The sequence below is a fragment of the Malaclemys terrapin genome, chromosome 7 (assembly GCF_027887155.1).
Source record: "Malaclemys terrapin pileata isolate rMalTer1 chromosome 7, rMalTer1.hap1, whole genome shotgun sequence".
In the NCBI taxonomy this organism is placed as follows: Eukaryota; Metazoa; Chordata; order Testudines; family Emydidae; genus Malaclemys; species Malaclemys terrapin.
The window spans coordinates 53,832,790-53,860,635 of record NC_071511.1 but is presented as its reverse complement, the minus strand read 5'-3'; the positions used below and the strand labels follow the sequence as shown (position 1 = coordinate 53,860,635).

Genomic DNA, 27,846 nt, shown 5'->3' with positions numbered 1-27,846 from the left:
GCCCCTAGTTGGTTCCTCCAGCACTTGCACCAGGAAATTGTCCCCTACACTTTCCAAAAATTTCCTGGATTGCCTGTGCACCGCTGTATTGCTCTCCCAGCAGATATCAGGGTGATTAAAGTCTCCCATGAGAACCAGGGCCTGTGATCTAGCAACTTCTGCTAGTTGCCAGAAGAAAGCCTCGTCCACCTCATCCCCCTGGTCTGGTGGTCTATAGCAGACTCCAACCACGACATCACCCTTGTTGCTCACACTTCTCAACTTTATCCAGAGACTCTCAGGTTTTTCTGCAGTATCATACCGGAGCTCTGAGCAGTCATACTCCTCTCTTACATACAACGCAACTCCCCCACCTTTTCTGCCCTGCCTGTCCTTCCTGAACAGTTTATATCCATCCATGACCGTACTCCAGTCATGAGTTATCCCACCAAGTCTCTGTTATTCCAATCACATCATAGTTCCCTGACTGTGCCAGGACTTCCAGTTCTCCCTGCTTGTTTCCCAGGCTTCTTGCATTTGTGTATAGGCACTTAAGATAACTCAACGATCGTCCCTCTTTCTCAGCATGAGACAGGAGTCCTCCCCTCTTGCGCTCTCCTGCTTGTGCTTCCTCCCAGGATCCCATTTCCCCACTTAGCTCAGGGCTTTGGTCTCCTTCCCCCGGTGAACCTAGTTTAAAGCCCTCCTCACTAGGTTAGCCAGCCTGCTGGCGAAGATGCTCTTCCCTCTCTTCGTTAGGTGGAGCCCGTCTCTGCCTAGCACTCCTTCTTCTTGGAACACCATCCCATGGTCGAAGAATCCAAAGCCTTCTCTCCGACACCACCTGCGTAGCCATTCGTTGACTTCCACGATTCGACGGTCTCTACCCCGGCCTTTTCCTTGCACAGGGAGGATGGACGAGAACACCACTTGCGCCTCAAACTCCTTTATCCTTCTTCCCAGAGCCACGTAGTCTGCAGTGATCCGCTCAAGGTCATTCTTGGCAGTATCATTGGTGCCCACGTGGAGAAGCAGGAAGGGGTAGCGATCCGAGGGCTTGATGAGTCTCGGCAGTCTCTCCGTCACATCGTGTATCCTAGCTCCTGGCAAGCAGCAGACCTCTCGGTTTTCCCGGTCAGGGCGGCAGATAGATGACTCAGTCCCCCTGAGGAGGGAGTCCCCGACCACCACCACCCTCCTCCTCCTCTTGGGAGTGGTGGTCGTGGAACCCCCATCCCTAGGACAGTGCATCTTTTGCCTTCCAATCGGTGGAGTCTCCTTCTGCTCCCTTCCCTCAGATGGGCCATCTAGTCCACTCTCCGCATTAGCACCTGTAGAGAGAACATGGAAACGATTCCTCACCTGTATCTCCATTGCTGGTGCATGGACGCTCCTCTTTCTTCTTCTGGAGGTCACATGCTGCCAAACCTCCTCACAATCCTTCTGTCCCTGCTGCGCCTGCTCTGAATCTTCAGAACATTGTGGCCGTAGAAGCATCTCCTGACGTCTGTCCAGGAAATCTTCATTTTCCCTTATGCAACGCAGAGTTGATACTTGTTTCTCCAGCCCTCGAACCTTCTCCTCCAATATGGAGACCAGCTTGCACTTTGTGCAGACAAAGTCGCTTCTGTCCTGCGGAAGAAAGACAAACATGGCACAACCTGTGCAGGTTACAACAGCTGATCGCTCACCTTCCATATCACCGTCCTCTTAAGAGCTTCCTCAACTGTTGCAGGAACTACTCGGAGAAACCTGCAGATGAAAGCCTCAGTGCGCTCTCCCCAGGCAAACTCCCGCTGTTAGCCTCTGCTGTTCGCCGCTCAGCTGGTTCGCTGCTGACTGCCCTTATATACCAGTCAGGCCCACTCAAGGCCCAGCTGGAACAAAGCACTCCCAATTCACACTTTTCAAACAAACAAGCAAGCAATCAAGCACACGGTCAAACTGACCAACTGTCCCAGCAGCAGACACTCAGATACTCACCAACACAGCCCCCCTAATGCAGCACTTAGCGTACCTCCTCTCGGACAGCTCCCAGGCAAACTCCCGCTGTTAGCCTCTGCTGTTCGCCGCTCAGCTGGTTCGCTGCTGACTGCCCTTATATACCAGTCAGGCCCACTCAAGGCCCAGCTGGAACAAAGCACTCCCAATTCACACTTTTCAAACAAACAAGCAAGCAATCAAGCATACGGTCAAACTGACCAACTGTCCCAGCAGCAGACACTCAGATACTCACCAACACAGCCCCCCTAATGCAGCACTTAGCGTACCTCCTCTCGGACAGCTCCCAGGCAAACTCCCGCTGTTAGCCTCTGCTGTTCGCATCTTCTCTTGTTCTCATTGTTTTCTAGATTTGCCCCCTACTTCTCTTTTCATCCCAGTCTTTATATTGATTGGAGCTTGTTTCTTTCATTGAGTGGGGTGTCTGGGGCAATAGCTTTGGGATCTTCCTAGAACTCTTGGTTAGGGATACTGAATACTTGGGCTGTTGCCGTATAGACTGGTTTCATTATCTGGTCTTTTGATGCCCATCCATGATCATATTATGATTAAAGGTGCCCGAACCAATAGCAGAAATGCCACAAATACTAGGGCTGCAGTCCCATTCTTCACAAAAGGTAGCAGAAATCTTTCCCGAGAGACCTTCCCTTCTCGTGAGACTTCCAACTCAATTTTGCAGGAACATTCTAGCTTTTGGGCACTTATCCAGACTGATCCTCCAGAATCCTGGGATTTATAGCCCCCGCATTCCAACTGCAGTTGCTGGGGTTTTTCCTTATTTACTTCAGGATAATAATAATATTATTATTCTGTTTCAACTTATTTTGGGGGGACAAATATGGCTTTTTGACTAAGTGGAAATTTTGTTGGAAAACATTTCTGTTTTTGTCAAAAATATTTAGGTTGTCATCCAACCCCCCCCCCCCCCCCCAACATCCTCGCCCCCCACTACTCCCAGCTCTCTCCTTCAGACCAGTGCTGCCTCCTACACAGGGCCTGGGAATGGTTAGCACATTTTCTGAAAGCTTTACAGTTATGAGTCATTGTTTGCAGCAACCCTTACCATCTGCATTACCAGGGCCAAATCTTCAGTGTAGTCTCCCCATTGACATTAAAGGAACTACCCCAATTTATACCAGCTGAGGATCTGGCTCTACATTTTCAACCTAGATGCATTTTGTATTTTCAAAGATCCCTTGGCAGAATATCCCTGTCTGCAAATGTAATGCACCCACCACTGGGGTATCTAGTTCACAGTAGTAATATGCTCTTTGCATTTTCAAAGCACTTTACAAACATTAACTAATTACCTGCCCTTGTATTTAAGGGACCTCCCCAACACCATAACATCTCACCATCCTCAATGTATTAATCCTCACAACCCTTCTGTGATGTAGGAAATACTGTTATCCCAAACTGCAAAAGGACCAGCTCCTCAAAGGTATTTAGACACCTAACCCCCAAACCCTTGGAGGATCTGGGCCAGAGAGACTAAGGGTAACATTTTCAAAAGCACCCAAGTGACTTAGGGATCTATGTCCTATTGAAGTCAGAACTCTGCTGATTTATTAGGTTCTGCTGGGAGTTGAGGATGCTCAGCAGCTCACAGCATTGGGTCCTAAGTGCACAAGAGATCTGACAGTAAAGCCCCGTTTTTATCATAAGGCTTCTAAGCTCTTCCTCCCCAGAGAGTCCTTTAATCCTTTGGAAAGCACCAAGAGATGAAAAAGCAACACATCAGTTAGAGGACACATGGACTCCTGGAGAAAGAGCTGTATCACCCAGTGCAATATCAAAGAGCAACAGAATGCTACCTGCACCACCATCTCCTAGGATCCTGGCAGATCTCATCAGCTGAGCAGCCACAAACAGTGCTTGGGGGAGATGTGTCCAAAGAATATCCACAGCCGATGCTGCAGGGGTGCTGTTTGAGCTGGGATTTCCAAAAGGGGCTAAGGGAGTTAGGCACCCAACTCCCACTGACTCGCAAGGGATTCCCTTAAGCCCCAGTGAAAAATCCCAGTCTAAGAAAACAGCATTCTTCCCTCTGCTCTGCAAAGCAGCATCCCAACCTGGAGGCGTTATACAGCACTATGCTGTTGGGGAAACAGGTTTCAGATGAGAGCGTTAACACAGGGTTAATTTGACTGCTTGTGATTCTTAAAAGGAACTTACCCTGGTGTCCTGGTCAAATGCCAACACCAATAAGGATCACTTCTACCTAGTTATATTCCCCTGCAGTTGCAAATGGATAAAGTACTCTTCACTTCCTGTCCTAAACTCTTGTGTAGCATTCCTGGGCATTGTTAAACAATGACCGCATTCCACACATGTGACAAGATTAATCTATGGAGTATGGAGAAAATCACAGTTCACTTATGTGCAAAATGGCCTTACACTGATACATGAAACTTCTTCACAGAGTCAGTTACAAGCAATCAAGATGTCAATGCTTTGGCAAGTAACTGAATACCACATACAGCATATTTGTTTAGCAACATTTTATCTAACTCTGGCATCCCATCTATAAAAACACAAGATATAGTTTGTGCATGTTCCTACAGAAATAATATTATCTTAAATTGTGAGTCACTTTTATAGTGGGGTATGTTTATCTACACACACAGTGTCTTGGTTGAGCAGCTGTGAATTTGGAAATGTGAATTCAATTTCTTTTTGGAAGAGATATTAAAATATGTTGACTATCAGTCAACATCTATAAGTCTTCAGCAGGATGCTGATGCAGGGATCAAAATATTAATCACTGACAGGTACGCTTACACCTGTCAGGCCGTTAATACAAACCACTATTTCCAAAGCACTCAGAGTCTTTAGGGATCAGCTGCAAGAGAAAATATGTTTCAGAACAAAGCCGCTTTTGGAGTGTGAGTCAAAATAGCTGAAATCATAAGATATAGTGGACCAGATGCTCAGCTGATGTAAACTGGGATATCTCCATTTAAGTCAATGGAGCTACATTGATATACAGCAGCTGAAGATGTGGCCTAATGAATTTAAATGTATCAATTTGGGCATCTAAAATCTGAGCCACCATAAACAAAAGACACTTTAGAAAATGACAGCTTTACTTTCTAAAATCACTTTAGAATTTATCACAAGTCAAAAGTAGCCATCAAATTTCAAAGTGAACTACAAAACCAAGCTAGGAATGTAGTGGTGCCCAGAAATGCTGGGAGACAGTATAAGTTACTTTTGCCTCAGCTGTTTTAAAATTCATTTTAGCCTTCACAAAATCTGAGTTCTCTCTGGATTTTTTTGGGTTACTAAAAATACAAATACTGTTTGTATTTGGTTTGCCCCATTATAAAGATTGTGCTCATTTGCAAAATTCAGATCTGGATCCAGATTTGGATTCAAAACTCTCTAAAGTTTAGGGCTGTTTGGATCTGGAGGTTTGGTTCTGATCCATCTTTAATCAAAATGAATCATTTTGGGATGTCTATAGCAGGGGCAGTGCAAGGAAGTTTCGTGCCCTAAGCGCGAAACTTCCACCTTGCACCACCCCCCCACCCAGCTAACCCCACTCCCCCACCAGAGGAGCCCCCCCCCGCAGCAGCTAACCCCGCCCGCCGTGGCAGCTAACCCAGCCCGCCACCACCCCCACCCAGGGAGCCTGCCGCCTCCTCCACCCGGGGAGCCCCCCCGCAGCAACTACCCCCCCTCTGCAGCTAACCCCACCCAGGGAGCCCGCCCCAGCTCACCTCCACTCCGCCTCCTCCACTGAGCACACCGGTGCCTCTCTAATTCTCCTCCCCTCCCAGGCTTGCGGCGCCAATTGGAGGAGAATTAGAGCGGGGGCTGTGTGCTCAGCGGAGGAGGCAGAGTGGAGGTGATCTGGGGCGGGGAACGGTTCCCCTGTGCGCCCCCCCCCGTTACTGCGGGTGGCCCTCCCCGCACCCCCTCCGCCCCAGCTCACCTCCACTCCACCTCCTCGCCTGAGCGGGCTTTTAGGCACCCTCAACCCTAGGCAGCCACCTAGTTCGCCTAATAGTTGCACCAGCCCTGGTCTAGGGACAGTTCCTCCTCTGATATATTTCACCAGAACTCCTTGCCCCAGAAGTCAATGCAACTGCTGGTATTTCTGGTCTCTGTGATTTCCCAGAATGCTGCATTTCATGGTGTTACTAGAGAACCAGGAGCAGCCAAGCCTTCACAGTGGCTTAAAATAATTTTGAAGAAGGCTAGTTAAAGCTTATTTATCTGCTGGATGCCCAGGGAGCATGTTAACAGTGAGCTGATACTTGAAACGATTCAAAATCATTGAAGTATGAAACTCCATGCTACGAAGAAACTTAGCTCCAGTCAGCCTCCCTGCTCCTAGGCCATTTAGAATGAGTTAGATACATTTATCTGGATCCTGACAGGTCTTGGAATAACCCTGGACATCTCTAGTTTGGAATGTTTACTATTGGTCCGCAATATCTCCCTGCCCCAGTTACCTTGGGCCACTGCAGTGTAACAGCCTGCATACCTTGTCCTTGTCTGGTGTAGGAGTATTTTCTGCAGCACTGTTCCTGTGGAGCTGCCAGCATCATGCTCAACTCGTACCAGGAGGTGAAGACATTTTTTACTGGGAGGAGCAGACCACACAGTCTCTTGGTTCAGAGTGGAAACCAGTCCGACCTTTCGATCATCCCAGAAAGAGGTGGGTTTCAGTATTGGTGTTGATGTCTCATGGCCCTGATTCACTCCCACCCTGCAACTTGTGTTATCATCTACACCTGTGCCAAGTGGGGGTAAAATGCTGCTAAATCAGGTGGCTAGCATTTCACACTGCTTTGCACTGCTTTTGCACAGGTGTAAATGACTGCACAAGACAATGGAGAATCAGGCCCAAAGGGCTCACTCCTGCCTTCATGCTCAAGTGGGATAATCTGAAGTTTATGGAAGTTGGAGGTCCCTGAATCTGTGGCTTTATTTTCACAAGGCAAAATGGTGTAATTTTTACCTGTGTTATCCCACGTTAAAATCCTAGTGCAGTGCTTCCCAAACTTTTTACTGCCATGGACCCCTTTGGCAATTTGGCATCTAACTTATTGGCCCAGACTCCCTTCATTTTTTATACACAAGTTTCATGTTACTATTATTCTATTAGTCACTATCTGTACTTCTGTTTTTCTTAAATGGGGACATTACTTTCCTATCTTGTAGAAGTGTTGTGAGTCTTGATACCTTCTAACCCCTCACAGAGAGGGTGTAGTCTCAAATAGGCAAGTTCTGGTACTACCCAAATGGCCCTGCCAGTGTGGAAATACCCTTGCCAGCTTGACCTCTTATATCCAGTACATGCGAAGTCACACTGAATGTAGGATGCCATTTTGAGAATAAAATGGAGCCTTCAGGGGGCAAAAGTGCCAGAACACTGTTCAGATGTGTTCTGTCCCTGGCTTGAGGGACAGACCCCAACATAACCCACCGCAGATCCCCAGAGGCCAGGCACCCCACTTTGGGAACCATTCTCCTAGTGTACACAAGGCCTGGTGTAGTTTTACCATATTAGCTGGTTGGGGTAAATTCTATGGGGTAACCTAGGGTGTTACCTTGACCAGCTAACATGTTTTAAAACTACAATTGCCTTGTCTACACTAGGATTTTAATATGGGTTAGCTAACATGTAGACATGGTGAGAGGAGCTAAGGGAAGTGCACTCACTAAACTGTCCTTTCAAGGAATCCAACATTCCTTAGCCCGTGTGTTAGGATAGTTCTTCATTGGCAACTTAAGATACCCAAAACAAGATGTGATTTGACCTAATGTGGGAAGCCTTAGCCCCTTGCCCCAGTTATGAGCATCCTACCATCTCAAACAGGCACAGAGCACATCCTAGCTGAGGCAGAGCTAAGCCCTATCTGTGCAGTTTGGATTCCAATGCAAACTTTCCCACAGGTTTGGAGGGACTGGGCTCAGCCTGTTATGAAAAAGACAGTCAGCTGGGAAGTTTAGATACATAGGAGGATCTGAACTAACCCAAATTCTGAGGCTGTTTGGTTACTGTGAAGTTTGGGCTTAGACCCATCTCCCAGACTATGACACCACTGCCAGTCATCCCCTGCACACAACAGACACAAGCCTTCTCAGATGTATTCAGAAAGAGAGGAGAGCCTTTTTAAGCAAGCTGTGCTCTGCTCCCCTGGTTTGGAAGGATGCTTGTCTAGATTAACACCACAGGAGATTGAATCAGTTTGGAAACAATTGAGAAATCTCCCAAGCCCTCACTCATTTCTAGAATGAAACTTGAACCCAACATTCTGAAGCCGGGATGGGCCCGAGACAGAACATGTGGATCCAGGGAATGTTTTATCTGGGGTTTTGGTCCAGGTCCATCTCCAGTTTTAAGGTTCTGAAATGCTCCAATATTTCCCTCCCTCCCACACACGCTCTTGTGGTTTCTGAACACTGAAGTCAATGGGAGCTTTGTCACTGATTTAAACAGGGCCTGGATTTCATGCCTTATATCCAAGTGAATTCCAAAATCCTCTGAGGGTGGGGTGGGGCTATCCAAATCTATCCTACCTTAGAATAGTACCTGTTCCATAGGGGATTGCAGCAGCAAAGCTAGGACATTTCTTGTTTCTTGTAAGACAAGGAACTCAGGCACTTAAAGTGGGAAAGAATGTCTCCAGCATTCTCTTTCCAAGGCTAGTAGTTCACAGCCTCCTGATAACACTGCCCATAGGGACCCTACTGGGCCATTTGTGTGAATAAATCTGAGTACTGAATTGCAGGAAGTGACACACACCTGGAATCAGGAGATAGACAGCTGGTGCTGGGGCTCAGGAAGACCTGGAGTAAAAGGAGCAATGAGGAGAATGACCTCAGAGATGCCTATAATCTGACTGATGGCCGAGCTTTCCTGCTAAAGGACCCAACTACGAAAAAGGTAACTGATAAGCTAACACTCAGACAGACTGGCAAAGCTGTGATGACAGGGCTGAGACAGCAAGGGGAGCAACCCATCAGCCAAATGCTAGGGGATCAAAGTGAGGTTTTAGAGACTGTACAAAATTAGGGACTGAGAAAAATCTGCTGAGAAATGGGAGTCAATAAGAGCTGTGGGTGCTCAGCACCAGGCCTGAAATGAGGACATCAATACACTTTATCTGTGGCTTGGAATGTGGTGGTGTAACAACAAGCCTCCAGCCCAAATTCAAACCCAACCCATGCTGATGTGACGCCCTTGTGAAGTCAAAGAAACTCTGGCCGGGTGTTTTTCCTCTTCAGCGCTTTTCCATTGTTTATGGCATCTCTGCACTTTCAGGTTCTGGTGGGGATCAGAAGTGCTGGGATGCTGGGCGAGAGGCTGTAATCGCAGTGTTACAGCTTCACAGGAGAGAGAAAGCAGTGGGAATCTTACAGGAAAGTGCCTGTAGGAAGTTTCCAGCCCAAAGTTGCACACCTAAGTGGTTCAGATTGTTTGCATGAGCTTCAGAGACACAGTCAAGGCTTGATCCTGAAAGGTGCTGCGTGCTCTGGCCCTAACCCAGCAAAGCATTTAAGCACAACCTTAACATTAAGCACATGAGAAACCCTTGTGATTTCAGTGGGGTGCAGGATCAAGCTCTCACAATTTAGGTGCCTATTGAAACAAAACTGTTCGGAGATCCTACTATTATTGACATGTGGATTCCATTAAAACACAATCAGCATTTTCCACACCACCACGTTTCACCTTTCTACGGTCTCCATGGGATACTCAGCAATCAGAATGGGAAATGCATCATTAAATGTAACTGCAGGTGGTAAATGCTGATCTTCGTCAGTCACCCAAAAGTACTTCATCCTCAATCTAAGTGAAAGTAAAGCGAAAAATCAGAGCTAGGATACACTTACGTTATTGTAGTTATGTCAGCAGGGCCTGGTAGAGCCATCCAAGATGTGGTAGGCACTGTATACTTGAGCTTACAGTCCTAATAGACATGAAAGACAAAGGGTGGGAGTAAGGAAGGCGTATGATCCCCATTTTACTGATGGAGGACAGAGAGATGGATTGACTTGATCATGATGAAGCAGGGAGTGTGTGGCAGAGCTGGGGAACTGAGCCCAGGCTAGTGCCCTTTCCACAAGATCAGCCCTCGCTCCGGCTAATTCTGATTTTTCTTTTGCCTTTGTTTTCAGAGGGCTGACCTCGGTAAGAGTATCCCAGTAAGTACTGACGTCGTTACATGTATTTCCCTTCCACATAGTATTTCTAATATCAGTATTTATTATGAGTGTTATCAATCATAGTACCTAGCAGCCCCAGTCATGACCCAGGAGCCCATGGTGCTAGGTGCCGTACACACACAGAACAAAAAAGACGATCCTTGTCCCCAAAAGTTTACAGCCTAGTAATAGAGCCAATAGTGCCACAGTCCCATCTGCTGATTGTTACCCCTTCTGAGTGTTCTTCACTGGAGTTGCCTCAGCCGTCCTCCATCCTCACTACAGATAACACAGTTGCCCAACGCATCCTTCACAAGGAAAGAGATTGAACAATTTGTATTGGGTCTTTCTTTAATGTAGACAGTGTAAGCTTTTCTGAGCAGAGGCTATCATATACTCTATGTTTGTACAGTGTCTAACACAATGGGACCCCAACCTAGCTGAGGTCTTCAGACCCTACTACAATATAGCAATGGTGATTTGCTATTTTAGCTATTATCCTGGCCTCACTTAAAAAAAGTTAACTTGGTATCAGTTAAACTAATATTTCAATCTTCATCTGAACCTACGACAGATGGTATGAAACTTAGTAGACCCTGAATAAGCTTAACAGTGATAAAGTCTCCTCTCCTGAACTTGTTGTGCAGCACTGGTATGTGCTGGTGAATAGTTGTCTGATTCCACTCCAGAGGTGGCTGCAATTCAGTGCTTTCTGCACTCTATTACATAGCATATTAAAGCACTTCAGGAGTCTTTCAATTAACATGGGAAACATTTTTCTTCTCTTTCAAAGGTTTCCTAGCAGTGGCTCTGGGAATTTTATAACAAGGTGGTGTTGGACATCAAGGCTTTTGAAACAGGAGTAACAAAAGGGGTACCCCATGAGAATTTAGGATGAGTTCAGCCCCAGATGGAACATTAGAAAACTGTTAACAAGAGGCCTTGATTTGTTAAAAATAAAAACAGATTGTAATTAGCATTTAGAAATGAAGTTTTGAATTGGCGTGGGTTGCTGATATGAAAGGAAAAAAATCTGGGCCTGATTCTCATCTCATTTACATCAGTATAAACCAAGAGCAGCTCTACTGAAACCAGTTGAGTTACACCAGTGTAACCAACACTAGGGTAAATGAGACAGGAGTCAGGCTGTGATTTTTAGGATGATTTTTTTTGTAAAGCCTCCCTGGGTAGGTGTAAGTGGGCAAGGAACCAAATCAGTTGAACTATTTTTGTCCTTCAGAGAGTTAAACAATGAGGTGAAATGTGCCTTAAGGCAGCTCCCCAGCACCACCCACCAACCACCAACTACCTTTCACTCTCTAAAACATTAACTTGGAAAGATCTATCATGGGCACAGCAATGTAACTGGGGGAAAATGGCAGTAGTAGAAATTTATTGGAGGCTACAGGAACCTCTACCTCCATGTCATGTTCAAGCCACACTACATAATGGTCATAACTGCAGACTGAATACCAAGGGGGGGAAATTGCTAACTCTAAAGTCTGTGGAATAATCTCCCAAGGACTATTATAAATCAATTTGTTTGACCTGAAACTAGACAACTAATTTTTTCGAAAAAAGAATAGTCCTGTATTGGCACCAAGAGGGACAATAACTCTGATGTTCTGGCTAAGTTAGTATTTTAAGCAGAAATCTCCCCTCTAAATCAGTCATCCTGGAAGCACCCTTTAGTACTGCCCACTGGACAGGGAATTTTCTCTAGGTATCAGCCTAAGTTGTGGTTCTTCTTCGAGTGCTTGCTCATATCCATTCCATTAGGTGTGTGCGCGCCGCGTGCACGATCGTCGGAAGATTTTCTACCCTAGCAACACCGGCGGGTCGGCTGTGGAGCCCCCTAGAGTGGCGCCTTCATGGCGCTGAATATATACCCCAGCCGACCCGGCGCCCCCTCAGTTCCTTCTTACCGCCCCTGACGGTCGTTGGAACTGTGGAGCGCTGCTTAGCTGTTCTCCACTCTCCCTAGCTTTGTTGGTTATTAGCAGTTATAGTTATAGTGTTTATAGTTAAATAGTTAAATAGTTTTAAAAAAGTTGTTATAGTTGTTCTAAGTAGCTCAGGGGATTAAGGGGGTCGTCTCCCCCTTTCTTCCCCGGCCGCGGGGCCGGGCTCATGCCCAACGCTCCCGGCTTCAAGCAGTGCGCCTCCTGCGCGAAGCCTATGCCCACGAGCGACCCGCACTACTCCTGTCTGAAGTGCCTGGGAGAGTCCCACCAAACAGATAAGTGCAAGATCTGTAAGGCCTTCAGACCAAGGACCAAGAAGGAGCGGGACTTTCGGCTCAGGCAACTCCTGATGGAGGCGGCACTTAGCCCGGACACTCCCTCTACGGGCCAGACCCCGGCGCCTAGCACCTCGGTGCGCAGTGCACCGGCAGCACCGGCTTTGACGACCACGCGAGTGGCGTCAGACAAGCCTCCCCGGCACCGGACCTCGTCGGCACCGCAAGCAGTGCCTCGGCGCCGATCATTATCCCCGGGGCATAAAAAAGCCCATAAAACGGGGACGTCCGTGCCGAAGACGCCAGCTCCCCCAGTGCCGGGGGTAGAGCCGCGTCCGCCGGTGGAGCAAAGGAAACAGGTGCCTCCAGCACCGTCGACTCCGGCACCGAAGCCGTTGAGTCCGGTGCAGATAGCGTCTCCACCGAGGCCGGCGGTGATACAGTGCCTACCGTCGACTCCAGAGACCTTCGCGGCGGCGAGAGACTTAATAGCTCTCACGGAGCCGGCACCGCCTCAACCACCGGCACCGACTGCACCGCTGACTCGCCCGGTCCAGTCGAGGGGGAAACCTGCCTTGATGCGCCCTCCACAAGGACTGGAACCTCGGCACCGCTCCAGGTCCCGAAGCAGGTCCCCACGCCGCTCGCAGTCCCGGCACCGAATATCATCTCGGCACCGGTCGTACTCGCGGCCAAGATCTTCTTCGCGGCACCGCTCTACGTCTCGGCACCGATATGATCGTCGGCACCGATCAACGTCGAGACGTAGCTCTCGGCACCGCTACGGTCGACGCTCGACGTCGAGAGGCCGCTCCCGGCACCGGGCATACTCCAGGTCCTCGTCGAGGTCCAGATCCGACTCCCGGCACCGACGAGGTCATCGGCACCGGTCGCGGTCCCGGCACCGATCGCCGGCACCGCGTGGAGATAGAACATCCCCGGACCGGCACCGTGCGGCACCGCATCCCACGGGATTCGTCTCGACGCACTCGGCACCGCCATGGCCATCGAGATCGGTGTCCCGCTCCTCTGAGGAAGTATCGAGATCGGCATACCCCCCTCAGGGTCAAGCCGAGGAGCAGGACATAGGCCATTGGCAGGAGGTAGCAGAGGACCCTGCTCATGGCCCATCTCACTGGTCGTTCTGGACCCCGTGGGCGTACCATCAGGCGCAAGGGGCTCCAATTGCGTCGACCTCTCGCTCCGGTCACTCCGTCAGAGGGGCCCCGGAGTCCACCATCTCTCGGCCTCCGCCAGGGGGCATGGAGGCCTCTGGGTCCGCACCACCTGACACCCTGGACTCAGGCACAGGTGATGCTCCAGCCCAGGAACAGGGAGACCAGGACCAGCCCTTGGATCCTGTTCCACCGGAGGCATCTTCCTCTTCTTCTCCCGATGAGGCAGTGGCGGGCACATCGTGCACAGGCCCGCCTCCAATAGATCTTCGGGCTCACCAGGATCTTCTGCGCAGGATGGCCCGTAATATGGACCTGCAGGCGGAGGAGATAGTGGAGGTTCACGACCCGATCGTGAATATCCTTGGAGCGGATGCCCCATCGAGGGTAGCGTTACCCCTGATCCGCACGATTCAAATGAATGCGGATACGATATGGCAGACTCCTGCCTCTATCCCACCCACAGCGAGAGGGGTGGAAAGGAAATACTTTGTCCCGTCTAAGGACTATGGGTACTTGTATACCCACCCCCAACCGTGTTCACTGGTGGTGGAATCAGTGAACGCACGAGAGCGCCACGGCCAGCAGGCTGCAGCGCCTAAATCAAAAGAGGCTAAGCGGCTCGATTTGTTTGGCCGTAAGGTTTACTCAGCCGGAGGGCTACAACTTAGAGCAGCGAACCAACAGGCGCTGCTGAGCCGCTACAGTTTCAACTCCTGGAACTCTATGGGGAAGTTTAAGGAGCTGATTCCCCAAGAGTCCAGGGAAGAGTTTGGAGCCATGGTAGAGGAGGGCAAGAAGGTGGCTCGGACCTCCTTGCAGGCCTCCTTGGACATAGCAGACTCAGCTGCGAGGACCCTGGCTTCGGGTATCGCTATGCGTAGGATCTCCTGGCTTCAGGTCTCGGGTTTGCCTCCGGAGCTGCAGCAAACCCTACAGGATCTCCCCTTTGAGGGACACGGATTGTTCTCAGACAAAACGGACTCTCGCCTGCAGAGCCTAAAGGACTCGAGAACAATCATGCGCTCCCTGGGGATGCATGTTGTGGGCCCTCAGCGCAGGCCATTTAGGCCGCAGCCTCAGCGCTTCTACCCCCCCCCACCTCGTCAGAGACAGGACTCGGCCAGGAGGCGAGGGCGAGGTGGTAGAAGAAGGTGGACCGGCCCTCAACCCGGCCAAAACCAGGGGCCACCTAGACCACCTTCAGGCCCCAGGCAGAACTTTTGAAGGTGCGGTCGAGGACGGCGCCCCAGTCATCCCCCAGGATCCAACCCCCTCCTTTCGGGATCGCCTCTCCCACTTCCACCGTGCTTGGTCCCTTATAACTTCGGACCGTTGGGTCCTCCGCACGGTGGAGAGGGGATACGCTATCCAATTTTCTTCTATCCCCCCCTCCCACCCCCCTTCCCCGTCCCTCTTCAGGGACCCTTCTCACGAGCAACTTCTTATTCAGGAGGTTTCTACGCTCCTGGCCATGGGGGCCATAGAGGAGGTTCCGATAGAGTTAAGGGGCAGGGGATTTTATTCCCGTTATTTCCTGATCCCCAAGTCCAAGGGAGGTCTGCGGCCCATCTTGGACTTGCGCGGACTCAACAAATTCGTAGTAAAGTTGAAGTTCCGCATGGTCTCTTTGGGGGCCATTATCCCTTCCCTCGATCCTGGAGACTGGTTCGCCGCCCTCGACATGAAAGACGCATACTTTCACATCTCAATTTACCCACCTCACAGACGCTTCCTGCGATTCGTGGTGAACGCGGTGCACTACCAATTTGCAGTCCTTCCCTTCGGCCTATCCTCGGCCCCAAGAGTGTTCACGAAATGTATGGCTGTCGTGGCAGCATACCTTCGTCGGCAAGGGATACAGGTGTTCCCGTACCTAGACGACTGGCTGGTACGCAGTCGCACCAAGGAGCAAGTTCAAGCTCACGTCCACATAATAGTGCACACATTCAACGAGTTGGGCATCCTACTCAACAAGGACAAATCCACTCTAGAACCTACCCAGAGAATAGAATTCATCGGCGCAGTTCTAGACTCCAGACGTGCACAAGCCATCCTGCCAGACAACAGATTCGACACCATCACGAGCCTCATTCAAGGGCTCCAGGCCTTCCCAACGACCACGGTGAGGTCGTGCCTTACCCTGCTGGGTCACATGGCTTCCTGCACGCACGTAACCAGGCATGCCAGACTTCGGCTTCGCCCACTTCAAACCTGGGTGTCATCAATATACCGTCCACATCGGGACAGTCTGAACATGGTGGTCACGGTCCCGAACTCGGTCCTGGCCTCCCTCACCTGGTGGCTAGATCGCAATGTGGTCTGCGAGGGGATACCATTTCACGCCCCACAACCCTCTCTGCACCTGGTCACAGACGCTTCATCTCTGGGTTGGGGCGCCCATCTCAACGAACACCATACCCAGGGCCTGTGGACTGCATCCCAGCTAGCCCTGCACATCAATGTTCGGGAACTGATGGCGGTACGACTGGCGTGCCAGGCATTTCTCAACCTCCTACGTGGCCGATGTGTGTTAGTTCTCATCGACAACACCACGGCCATGTTTTACATCAACAAGCAAGGAGGAGCACGTTCGTCAATCCTATGCCAAGAGGCCATTCGCCTGTGGGACTTCTGCATCGCCCACTCAATCCACCTCACGGCATCGTTCCTCCCTGGAGTCCAGAACACTCTAGCGGACCGACTCAGCAGGTCCTTCCAGACGCACGAGTGGTCTATCCGTCCGGACATCATACATTCCATCTTCCAGAGGTGGGGGTTTCCCCAGATAGACCTGTTTGCATCCCGAGACAACAGGAAGTGCCACGTGTTCTGCTCCCTACAAGGTCGAGCTCCGGGCTCCCTCTCGGATGCGTTTCTCCTTCCCTGGAAAGACCACCTGTTTTACGCCTTCCCTCCGTTTCCTCTGGTCCACAAGGTACTGCTCAAATTGCGCAGAGACCAGGCACAGGTAATTCTGGTCGCTCCAGCGTGGCCGAGACAACATTGGTACACCACACTGTTGGAACTCTCGGTTCAGACACCGATCCCGCTTCCGTTGTATCCGGATCTCATCACGCAGGACCACGGCCGGCTGCGTCACCCCGACCTGCAATCACTCCACCTCACGGCGTGGCTGCTCCATGGTTCACCCAGGCAGAGCAGCAATGCTCGCACTCTGTCCAACAGATTCTGCTGAGCAGTAGGAAGCCCTCAACACGCACCACGTACCTGGCCAAGTGGAAGCGGTTCTCCTGTTGGTGCGAACAACGAGCCACGTCCCCGTTGCAGGCACCCATTCCTCTCATTTTGGAGTATCTCCTCTCCCTAAAACATCAGGGGTTGGCGATATCTTCAATTAGGGTTCACCTGGCCGCTATATCGGCCTTTCACCCAGGGGAACTCGCGTCCTCGGTATTCTCTAACCCGATGGTCGTTAGATTCCTCAAGGGCTTAGACCGGATGTACCCACAACAACGTCAGCCCGTCCCGACGTGGGACCTCAACCTGGTTCTCTCCAAGCTCACAGGTCCTCCATTCGAGCCACTGGCCACCTGTTCACTTCTGTACCTATCCTGGAAGACAGCCTTCCTCGTAGCCATCACCTCAGCAAGGCGCGTTTCTGAACTCAGGGCGCTGACATCCGAGCCCCCTTATACAGTTTTCCATAAGGATAAAGTGCAGCTTCGTCCACATCCTGCCTTTCTCCCTAAGGTGGTTTCTCCTTTTCACATCAACCAGGACATCTTTCTCCCGGTCTTTCATCCCAAACCACATGCCACTCGCCAGGATCAACGTTTGCATTCCCTGGACGTACGAAGGGCCCTGGCCTTCTATATTGACCGCACAAAGCACTTTAGAAAGACGACGCAGCTCTTCGTTGCAGTGGCCGACCGAATGAAAGGCTCACCGGTCTCCTCACAGCGCCTATCCTCCTGGATTACGTCTTGCATCCGGACTTGCTATGACCTGGCAGGTGTCTCAGCACCGCACCTCACCGCTCACTCCACGAGGGCCCAAGCCTCCTCGACTGCTTTCCTGGCACATGTTCCGATACAGGACATTTGTAGAGCGGCGGTTTGGTCATCAGTCCACACGTTTACAGCTCACTATGCACTAGTGCAGCAGTCCAGGGACGATGCTGCCTTCGGATCAGCGGTTTTGCACACGGCAATGTCTCACTCCGACCCCACCACCTAAGTTGGGCTTGGGAGTCACCTAATGGAATGGATATGAGCAAGCACTCGAAGAAGAAAAGACGGTTACTCACCGTTGTAACTGTTGTTCTTCGAGATGTGTTGCTCATATCCATTCCAAACCCGCCCCCCGTCCCCACTGTCGGAGTAGCCGGCAAGAAGGAACTGAGGGGGCGCCGGGTCGGCTGGGGTATATATTCAGCGCCATGAAGGCGCCACTCTAGGGGGCTCCACAGCCGACCCGCCGGTGTTGCTAGGGTAGAAAATCTTCCGACGATCGTGCACGCGGCGCGCACACACCTAATGGAATGGATATGAGCAACACATCTCGAAGAACAACAGTTACAACGGTGAGTAACCGTCTTTTTGGTTTGCACTGCCCAGGGTGAAAGCCATGCTTGGGGCAGAATGAGGGATCTCATGAAGAAGACCAGGCTGAGGAACCAGAGCAAGTTGGGACTGTCATCGGCAGCTCTGAAGAGGTCCTGCCCACAGCTCTACAGGTAGTACCTGCCAGGACTGGGATGTTCATGGGAGTCTTTAGTTTGTAATTGAGAGGATGCAGTGAGGGGGCTTAATGAAGATTTCTCTATGACTGCTCATGGCAGGAGAGTACTTTTCTGAACCTGACAACTCCCTCCTCATCTCTAGCCATTGCAGTTTGCTGCTAGTTCTGGTAAAGGTACAAGTTATTTGTGTCTTCTCTTGTCCAGCCAATTTAAATTTCCACCTGGCCTGTAAAGATTTCCTGCTGTGCCGTGTGAATGCCATTGGATAACATTGAAGTGCTGTAAAAAAGATCCTTTTCCCTAACATGGCAGAGGAACCTTCGGACTCCTGGACAGTCCACCTGAGACATCCAGCGCGTAACTGGCCAGGGCCAATTCAAATCCAGCCCATACACCAATTTTTATTCCAAATCCTTTTGAGCTATATGCTGCCTTCAATCCCCCGATGCGTCTCCATTCAAGGGGAATGGTAACCCCATGTTGTACCCAATCTAGTTCGGAGATGCAGAGTGGAAAAATCAGAATTGGTGTAAAGATTTCCATTCAACTGAGAAGCAGATAATCATTTGCTGACTATGTGTATACTTGGATGGTTTCTAGTCATCGTTATGGTTGGGTAATTGGGCAGAAAGCAGAGCATCCCACCTCTGCTAGGTAACCTATGCTGGTCCCTTGGATGGACACTAATAACACATTCACTTTATATTACATGGCCTATCTCTACATATCACCATGCAGTATGGGTGAGTCAAATACTATGGGTACGTCTACAGTATGAAATTAATTTGAAATTATTCTATTCGAATTTTCTGAAGCAATTTTGTACATGTGTGTCCCCACTAAAGCGCGTGAATTTGGCGGAGTGCATCCACAGTACCGAGGCTAACATTGAATGTCGGAGTGGTGCACTGTGGGTAGCTATCCCACAGTTCCCGAAGTCCCCACCGCCCACTGGAATTCTGGGTTAAGCTCCCAGTGCATGATGGGGCAAAAAAATTCTCGTGGGTGTTTCCGGGTGTGTGTCGTCACTCGCTCCTCCCTCCGTGAAAGCTACGGCAGACGCCATACTGCCAGCAGATGGTGCAGTGCGGTGCACCATCTGTCTTCTGGTACTATGAATCCACCTCGCATGTCCCCTTGTGTTTCTATCTACTCTTTTATCTAACCATTTCCCGCCTTTTTTCGGCCACCATGAACCGAGCAGCACAATTTCCTCTGCTCTCTCACTCTTGCCGCACTTGCTAATTTCTCCATGTTGTCTATCCTGGGCTCCTGTGGAAACTACAGAAGGCAACAATTTCCCGCTGTTTTTTGGCCATCGTGAACTAAGCCACACAGCTTCCGTCGCAAACTCTGCTCTCCCGCACTTGCAGCTCTAGAGAGCTTCCCGCCTCCGTGAAAGCTACAGAAGACAACCATTTACTGCCTTTTATCGGCCATCTTGAATCGAACAGCTCTCCTATGTTTTGCGCCCTTTTTCCAGGATTACCCGTGCAGGGCGCCATAGCGTGGTAAGCATGGAGCCCGCTCAGATCTCCGCTGCAGTTTTGACCATTGTAAATACCTCGCGCATTATCCAGCAGTATGTGCAGTACCTGCAAAACCCGGCGAGGAAGCGACGACAACGCGATTACTATACTGATGAGGACATGGACACAGACGTTCCTAGAAGCACGACATGTGGCGATTGGGAGATCATGGTGGCATTGGGCCAGGTTCATGCCGTGGAACGCCAATTCTGGGCCCAGGAAACAAGCACAGACTGGTGGGACCGCATAGTGTTGCAGATCTGGGATGATTCCCAGTGGCTGCAAAACTTTCGTATGCGTAGGGCCACTTTCATGGAACTTTGTGACTTGCTGTCCTCTGCCCTGAAGCGCAAAGACACCAAAATGAGAGCAGCCCTCACAGTTGAGAAGCAAGTGGCCATAGCACTGGAAGCTTGCAATGCCCGACAGCTACCAGTCAGTCGGGAATCAGTTTGGAGTGGGCAAATCTACTGTGGGGGCTGCTGTGCTGCAAGTAGCCAAGGCAATCATTGACCAGCTGCTATTAAGGATAGTGACTTTGGGAAATGTGCAGACCATTGTGGATGGCTTTAATGCACTGGGGTTCCCTAACTGCAGTGGGGAGATAGACAGAACGCATATCCCTATCTTGGCCCCGGCACACCGGGGCGGCCAGTACATAAACTGTACTTTTCCATGGTGCTTCAAGCACTGGTGGATCACAAGGGACATTTCACCGACATCAACGTGGGATGGCCAGGAAAGGTGCATGACGCGCGCATCTTCAGGAATTCTGGTCTGTTTGAACAGCTGCAGGAAGGGACTTACATCCCAGACCAGAAAATTACTGTTGGGGATGTTGAAATGCCTACAGTTATCCTTGGGGACCCAGCCTACCCCTTAATGCCATGACTCATGAAGCTGTACACAGGCACCCTGGACAGTAGTAAGGAGCAGTTCAACTATAGGCTGAGCAAGTGCAGAATGGTGGTAGAATGTGCTTTTGGACATTTGAAAGCGCCCTGGCGCAGTTTACTGACTCGGTTAGATCTCAGCAATATTCCAATTGTAATTGCTGCTTGTTGTGTGCTCCACAATATCTGTGAGAGTAAGGGGGAGCCATTGGGAGGTTGAGGCAACTCGCCTGGTGGCCAATTTCGCACAGCCAGACACCAGGGCGGTTAGAAGAGTACAGGAGGGCGTGCTGGGCATCAGAGAAGCTTTGAAAACCAGTTTCATGACTGGCCAGGCTACGGTGTGACAGTTGTGTTTGTTTCTCTTGAAGTTACCTGCCCCCTATATATATATGAAAGGAAATAAAGTCACAGTTGTTTAAAAACCCTTTTTTATTATTTGTTCCACAACACATTGAGAGAAATCAGAAGGTAGAGGGGGGAGGGGGAAATTGGGTTAGGGGGGTGGAGGAGGAGGGAAGGACAAGTCCAGAAACCAAATCAAAAGTTTGCATATGCCAACTTTCTGCTGCTTGGGCGATCCTCTGGGTTGAGTGTGTGGGTCCTTGTAGCCTCCCCACTCACGCTCTTGGGCGTCTAGGTGAGGAGGCTATGGAACTTGGGGAGGAGGGAGGGCAGTTATACAGGGGCTGCAGCGGCAGTCTGTGGTCTTGCTGCCTTTCCTGCATTTGATCCACCATACAGCGGAGCATGTCAGTTTGCTCCCCCATGAGCTTGACCATAGCATCCTGCCTGCTCTCATCGCGCGCGTCCCTCCTCTCTTTGTGTTCCTGTAATGCTTTACGGGACTCCGCAATTGTTTGCCTCCACACATTCAGCTGGGCCCTATCAGTGCGGGAGGACTGCATGAGCTCGGCGAACATGTCGTCCCAAGTTCGTTTTTTCTGCCTTCTAATCTGGACCAGCCTCTGAGACGGAGTAGATAGGGGCCAAGTTGAAACATTTGCACCTGCGGGAGGAGAAAAAGGGAGGGTAGTATTTTAAAAGATACATTTCATCATGAAACAGGCAATTCATAGTACACAGCACATGTTCTTTCTGTACAAGTTAGCATTTTTCCTCTTATACTGAAGTGCCTGCCACTTTGGTGTGAGTATGCCATCACACATGGGCAACAGAATTCAGCTTGCAGGTAGCCTAGGGGCACGCGGGGTTCTGCTTCTTCCACATTCATTTCAATGCTTTCAAACTGCTGGGCCCCCTTTCCCATAGCAAGCAATGCCTGGTGGGTTTGCCATATAAAAGGAGGGTCTGTGGGCTCTCTGGGATGATCGCTTCACACAACACCCCCCTCCGACCCCCTGCACCCACCGTGTGGCTCCGATGAGCCTCTGAGCAGGGATAAGCCCTTTAAACTAAACGCAAACAGCCCAGTGCGGCTGGGTTTCACCCCCCACCGCGTGGCTCCCATCAGGCTCTCACTCACCAGAAATACCTTCTCCAGGGTCATGGTCCGGGAGCCCACCTTGGGAGTGGTAGGAGGCTATTGGCTCCAGCGTTAAGAATAGTTCCTGGCTAGGGAGGAAAATGGATTCCCCACTTACCGCCTGTGCACTGTCCTCCTCCTCCTCCTCTTCGTCCTCCAATAACTCATCCTCCTCATTCCATGCAACTCCCCCCTTGCAGGTGTCCACGGACAGTGGTGGGGCAGTGGTGGTGTCACCCCCCATAATTGCATGCAGCTCACAGTAGAAGCGGAATGTATGGGTCTGTAACTCAGAGCACCCGTTCGCCTCCCTGTCTTTTTGGTACGCTTGCTTAGCTCCTTGATTTTTGTATGACACTGCTCTGTGTCCCTGGAGTAGCCTCTTTCTGTCATGGCCCTGGAGACTTTAGCGTACATATTTGCGTTCCTTTTTTTGGAACGTAGTTCTGCCATAACAGATTCATCTCCCCAACATGCGATGAGATCCAGTACCTCCCATTCGGACCATGCTGGAGCTCATCTGCGAATCCGGGACTGCGTGATCTCCTGTGATGGTGGACTCTGCATGGTCACCTGTGATGGTGGACTGTGCTGATGGTCACCTTTGCTGTTGGTGACCAAACAGGCAATGAAATTCAAAAGGTCCCGGGGCTTTTCCTGCTCACTTGGCTAGTGCATCGGAGTTGAGAGTGTTGTCCAGAGCGGTCACAAGGAAGCATTCTGGGATAGCTCCCGGAGGCCAATAACGTTGAATTGTGTCCACGATACCTTTAACCCGGGATTGCAATCTCGATTTAAGTGCTACTCCTCTTGCCGAGGTGGAGTACGGAAATCGGATTAAAGAGCCCTTTAAATAGAAAAAAACAGTTTAGTCGTGTGGATGGAATCTTTTTTTTTTTTAATTAACTCGGCTAATTCCGAAATAACTGACTAGTGTAGACCAGGCCTATGACACCACTGCCAGTCATCCCCTGCATGGATGTTCCTTTAGTTATCCAAGCTCTCTCATCTGTTTTAATGAATATCTGTTGCTTTGTGTATATAACTGGGTAACAGGAAAAGCCTGGATATCTTACTCACAAGGGCGGGAGGATTACATGGCACAGTGCAACCTTCCCATGTTTTTTCAGCTGGGGACTCAGTAGTATTGACAGCAATTGTTGCAAAGAATGCAGGCTATTTTCAATTTTCAGCTGGCAGAACAGCTGTTTAACTCAGGAATGTCCCAGTGTTCTGGGAGGTAGGGTGCACCTACATTATGAAGACACATTTGAATTAGGATCCATGTAGTTACAGCTGGAAAATCCTCTAATGGTTCACAGAATGGCTTTCCCAGCTGGAAAAAACTTGGTGTGGGACCAAATCCACGTAACAGGCAAGCTTCCTGCTATTGTTTGGGAAACCGAAACAAATACAAAGCAGGAAGAAATCAAACAGCTTCAGCTAAAGTATGTGGCATGGGCAAATCAGCCAGGGAGAAAACACAACCCTTCCTGAACCTTCACTCCAAGCTTGTATTGGACCCAAACTGCATTTAGGGTTCAAAAGAGTTCCGGCTACATCTGTCTCTTTCTGACTGTTTAAGATCCTACCTGGTCTTTGGCCTGCTCTGTGCAGTGCTGAGAATATCACCAGTGCTCCATAAATAAGAATTATGCTGGTGTACTTCAGCATAGCTCCACTGAAGGCAATGGGAGCAGCTGAGGACTGGGTCCCATAGTTCTTTATACAATTGTTTTATCACTGCTGCACTTACTGGTTTCAGCTGGGACCCAGTGGAAATGCTGGGATACCTCAAGAACAGACAGTATGTCTCATCTGGATAGAACTGGGAAGCACCAGAAATATGTTGATTTTCCACTCCTGTTCCTTCCATTAAATCCCTCTCCCCACTCCAAGCCCACTGTTGACCCCTTTCCTCCCCATTTCCAGCTCCCCATCCACTCTCAGTCCTTCAACCCAACTTCTCCTCACCATACTCACACAGCTCTCCTGCGCTCTTTGGGGATGCACTTCCTGCAGCCACTGATGGAGGCAGTGACATGGCTCAGCAAGAAGAGATGGCTAGGCTAGATTCAGCAGCAAAGGCAAAGCACCCCCTCCTGGTGGAAGAGCATGGTTTATGCCTGACCAGCTTTTACGAACAACAAAGTATTTTTATATTTTTAAAATCTGGGGACTATGGCTCTTTTACGAACGCCTGGGGTTTGGCCCCAGCCCAATCTCCACTGGGACCCTAGCTATGGGAAATGGAGCATTAGACCTTTATCCCATTTGTAAATACAGTGAAACTGTGATGATCTAATCTTCACTTATCCTAACTTCCCCAGCATCTGAAATAGGGTCAAGTCTCCTGTGATATTGAACTGAAGTAAGCTAGACCTTAATTTCCTCCAGGACCGCAAGCCCATGCTTGGGGCAGCAGATTCTATGGGGCGGCATTCCGCCCAATCCTAGGGCGGCACGGCCGCTTTTTTTGTTTTTGTTTGTTTGTTTTGTTTTGTTCGCCGATCCAGCCGCCCTGTAGGGGGCGGCGGCACAGAGGAGGGGAGCGCCCTGCTGGAAGCGGGCTGCACACTCCGTCTGCCCCAGCCGGTGCCAGGTCTGTAGCAAGCCTGGCAGGGCAGCCCGCGTCCTTGCCCCCCGCTGACTGGAGTGGCGTGGAGCCCTCCCGGCAGGCGGCGCAGCAGTCAGGGCCATGTGGCGAGTGCCCCGCTGAAGCCCTGGCCACCCATCTTCTCTCTCTCCCCCCTCTCCCCCCGCTAGCCGGGGCACATCTGCAGTGCAGGGAGTCCCCGTGCACAGTGGCTCCAGCCACCCCGCAGGGTTTTTTTTTTTCCTGCTTTGCCACTCCGGCCGTGCTGCAGGGTTTTGTTTTTTTTTTTTGCTTTGCCGTTCTGGCTGCCCCGATTTTTTTTTTTTTTTTGCTTGGGGCAGCAAAAAAGCCAGAGCCGGCCCTGATTTCCTCTACTAACAGATAGCTCCCAGGGAAGTGAAGACTGGTAGCTTTTTACACTTAGTCCCACTTGAGTTATTCAGGCAAATAGGGAAAGTCGCTTTGTTTTTGTTTTTTCACTTAGGTCAAAGCAAATCCCCTTTCATGGGCCCATTCTGGTTATGATGAATGATCTGCTCTGAGGTGTTTTCACAACTGCAAAAGAATTCTCCTATTAGAAAAGGAACACGTTGCTTTACATAGCAAAAGATGGGCTCCTGCAAAGGCAAACCCTTGGCCACGAGCAATGTGGTGTGCCTCATAATGTCCAAAACAGACTGATTTTTGTATATGCAGTTGTCATACTGATTCTTTACTCACGTAGGGCGAAATTCACCCCTGTGCACATAGCCTATCCATCACTAGGGAACTCAAGTGGTGCACAGACCTGGGTCTGGTCCTCAGGAAAGGAGTGAAGAGATAATTCCTAATCCCTTTCTCTTTGGCTGGTTTATTGGATTTAAGATGTTCTAAAGTCATATGTGAACTTCATACAGTCAAATATTTGCTCCAGACAAATAGCTAAACATTGGTGCTTCTTCCAAAATCATGGGTAGAATCCAATCTTAGGCGTGGAAATCTGGTCTGGAAATCTACCTTGGTATTTTTACTGCCCCCATCACCATGGTATCTGAGCACCATATCTGCCTCCATCACCATATAGCACCGTAAAGCCCTTAGGAGTAGTCTATGATTTGATCTGAATAGTCACCTCTTCTAGGGTGACCAGATAGCAAGTGTGAAATATGGGGACAGGGGATGGGGGGTAATAGGCGCCTACATAAGACAAAGCCTTGAATATCAGGACTGTTCCTATAAAATCAGGACATCTGGTCACCCTCACCTCTTCCCCCACTCCAGGGGCAAGTAGGGTTCCGTAGCACGACTGCTTTCTATCCTACTCTTTCTTAGCCCACTGAGGATAGGCAGAGTGCCAGAATAGGCTCTCACAGCATCTCCAATATGTCCTTCTGGGAGAGCTACAAATACAGCAAGAGCAGCTTCTCTCAGGGCTAGAGCCCAGAAGCAGCCATGAAAATTAAAAGTAATGGAATCTCCCTAGCTATTTTCAGGGGCATCCGAGGTTTTCTGAAGCAAGCCCACAAGCCTTTAGAGGTGCACAGCTCACTAATCCTGTCTAGAGCTGGATCTGAGCTGTGACGTTTTTTGGGTGGGGGGATGACCCACTCACTATTGATTTTTCTGTCTATGTACATATGAACATTTTCATTTTCAAAAAAAGTCTTTAAAAAAAGTTCAAAAAATTTCAGCTGGCTCAGCAACGATCTTTCACCAGTCCACTGTGCCTGATCCAAAGCCCACCAAAATCAGTGGGAATCTTTATGGTGTCTTCAATGGGCCCTTCAATCAGGTTGTACACACATCAAAAAAACTGAAGCCAAGACTGATCCAAATAATCAGATATCTTGCCCCTCCAAAGAGCATTTTTCTGCCCATCAAAAGAACTGGATTTTTAAAGGTGAAACTTCCCAGCAATAGGGTTGATTTGATATTTTCTGCCTGTCACTCCCCACCCCGCATGTGGGGACATACTGCATATTTTCCTGCAGATGGTATTTGTGTCAGCCTGTTTGTTATGCTGGGACTCATGGCCCAGCAAAAACATTTTATAGCCTCCATTTTTGGATGCTGCCACAAATATTTTGACAGCATGTGTTTTGGAAATTTAGGCTGGAGCTGGAGAAAATAACAGATCTGGATGTAGCTCAGATGTGTGCATGTAGGCCCAGTGTAATATGTGCAAAAACACAACCACATGTTCTGAGTCCTATAAACATTAATAGCATTTTCCCATTGGTTTAGACCAGAGGTTAAGACTTCGGATCGGAGGAAGATGGAGAGGAACTCCATGATTGTTCTGGGGCAAAGCACAAAGAATGAAAACATCTGGCCTTTCTGAGCATCTGAATCCAATGGACCAAGGTAAAAGAGTTATCAGGGAGGAGGCTTTTTCCTTCCTCCAGCAGAGAAGTGATTTTGCATCCCATTACCAAGTTATGTTTCCATGGGCAAAGACTTGGGTAAGGTCTGATTGCTGTAAATAGTAACTAAGCCCATGGAACTACTGTCATTTACAAGAGCTGAGGATCTGGCCCATGTATATTTATTTTAAAATGAAGACTAATTTGGGGTAAAACGACCTAGATTTTTAAGGCCAGAAAGGAACAACAGGTAATGATCAATGGCTCAATGTATAGTTGGCAGCCGGTTTGCCCCAGGAGTCTGTCATGGGGCCGGTTTTGTTCAACATCTTCATTAATGATCTGGATGATGGGATGGATTCCACCCTCAGCAAGTTCACATATGACACTAACCTGGGGGGAGAGGTAGATACACTGGAGGGTAGGGATAGGATCCAGAGAGACCTAGACAAATTGGAAGATTGAGCTAAAAGAAATCTGATGAAGTTCAACAAGGGCAAGTGCAGAGTTCTGCACTTAGGATGGAAGAATCCCATGCACCACTACAGGCTGGGGACTGACTGACTAAGTGGCAGTTCTGCAGAAAAGGGCCTGGGGATTACAGTGGACGAGCAGCTGGATGTGAGTCAACACTGTGACCTTGTTGCCAAAAAGGCTAACTGCATATTGGGCTTCATTAGTAGGAGCATTGCCAGCAGATCGAGGGAAGTGATTATTCCCCTCTATTCGGCACTGGTG

At 49.7% G+C, this 27,846-nt stretch overlaps 1 protein-coding gene across 3 annotated transcripts in view; it reads left to right on the top strand.

Moving 5' to 3' along the window:
* The window catches only part of LOC128840822 (uncharacterized), a 72,275-nt gene that overhangs the window by 40,425 nt on the left and 4,004 nt on the right, over positions 1-27,846 (top strand). For all 3 annotated transcript variants that reach the window (XM_054035269.1, XM_054035266.1, XM_054035268.1), the window contains exons 4-8: positions 6,493-6,646; positions 8,727-8,881; positions 10,117-10,143; positions 18,138-18,256; positions 26,990-27,109. In XM_054035269.1, coding sequence (XP_053891244.1) covers positions 6,493-6,646; positions 8,727-8,881; positions 10,117-10,143; positions 18,138-18,256; positions 26,990-27,086 — 552 coding nt within the window. In that variant the 3' untranslated portion in view covers positions 27,087-27,109. The remainder of the gene's footprint in view (positions 1-6,492; positions 6,647-8,726; positions 8,882-10,116; positions 10,144-18,137; positions 18,257-26,989; positions 27,110-27,846) is intronic.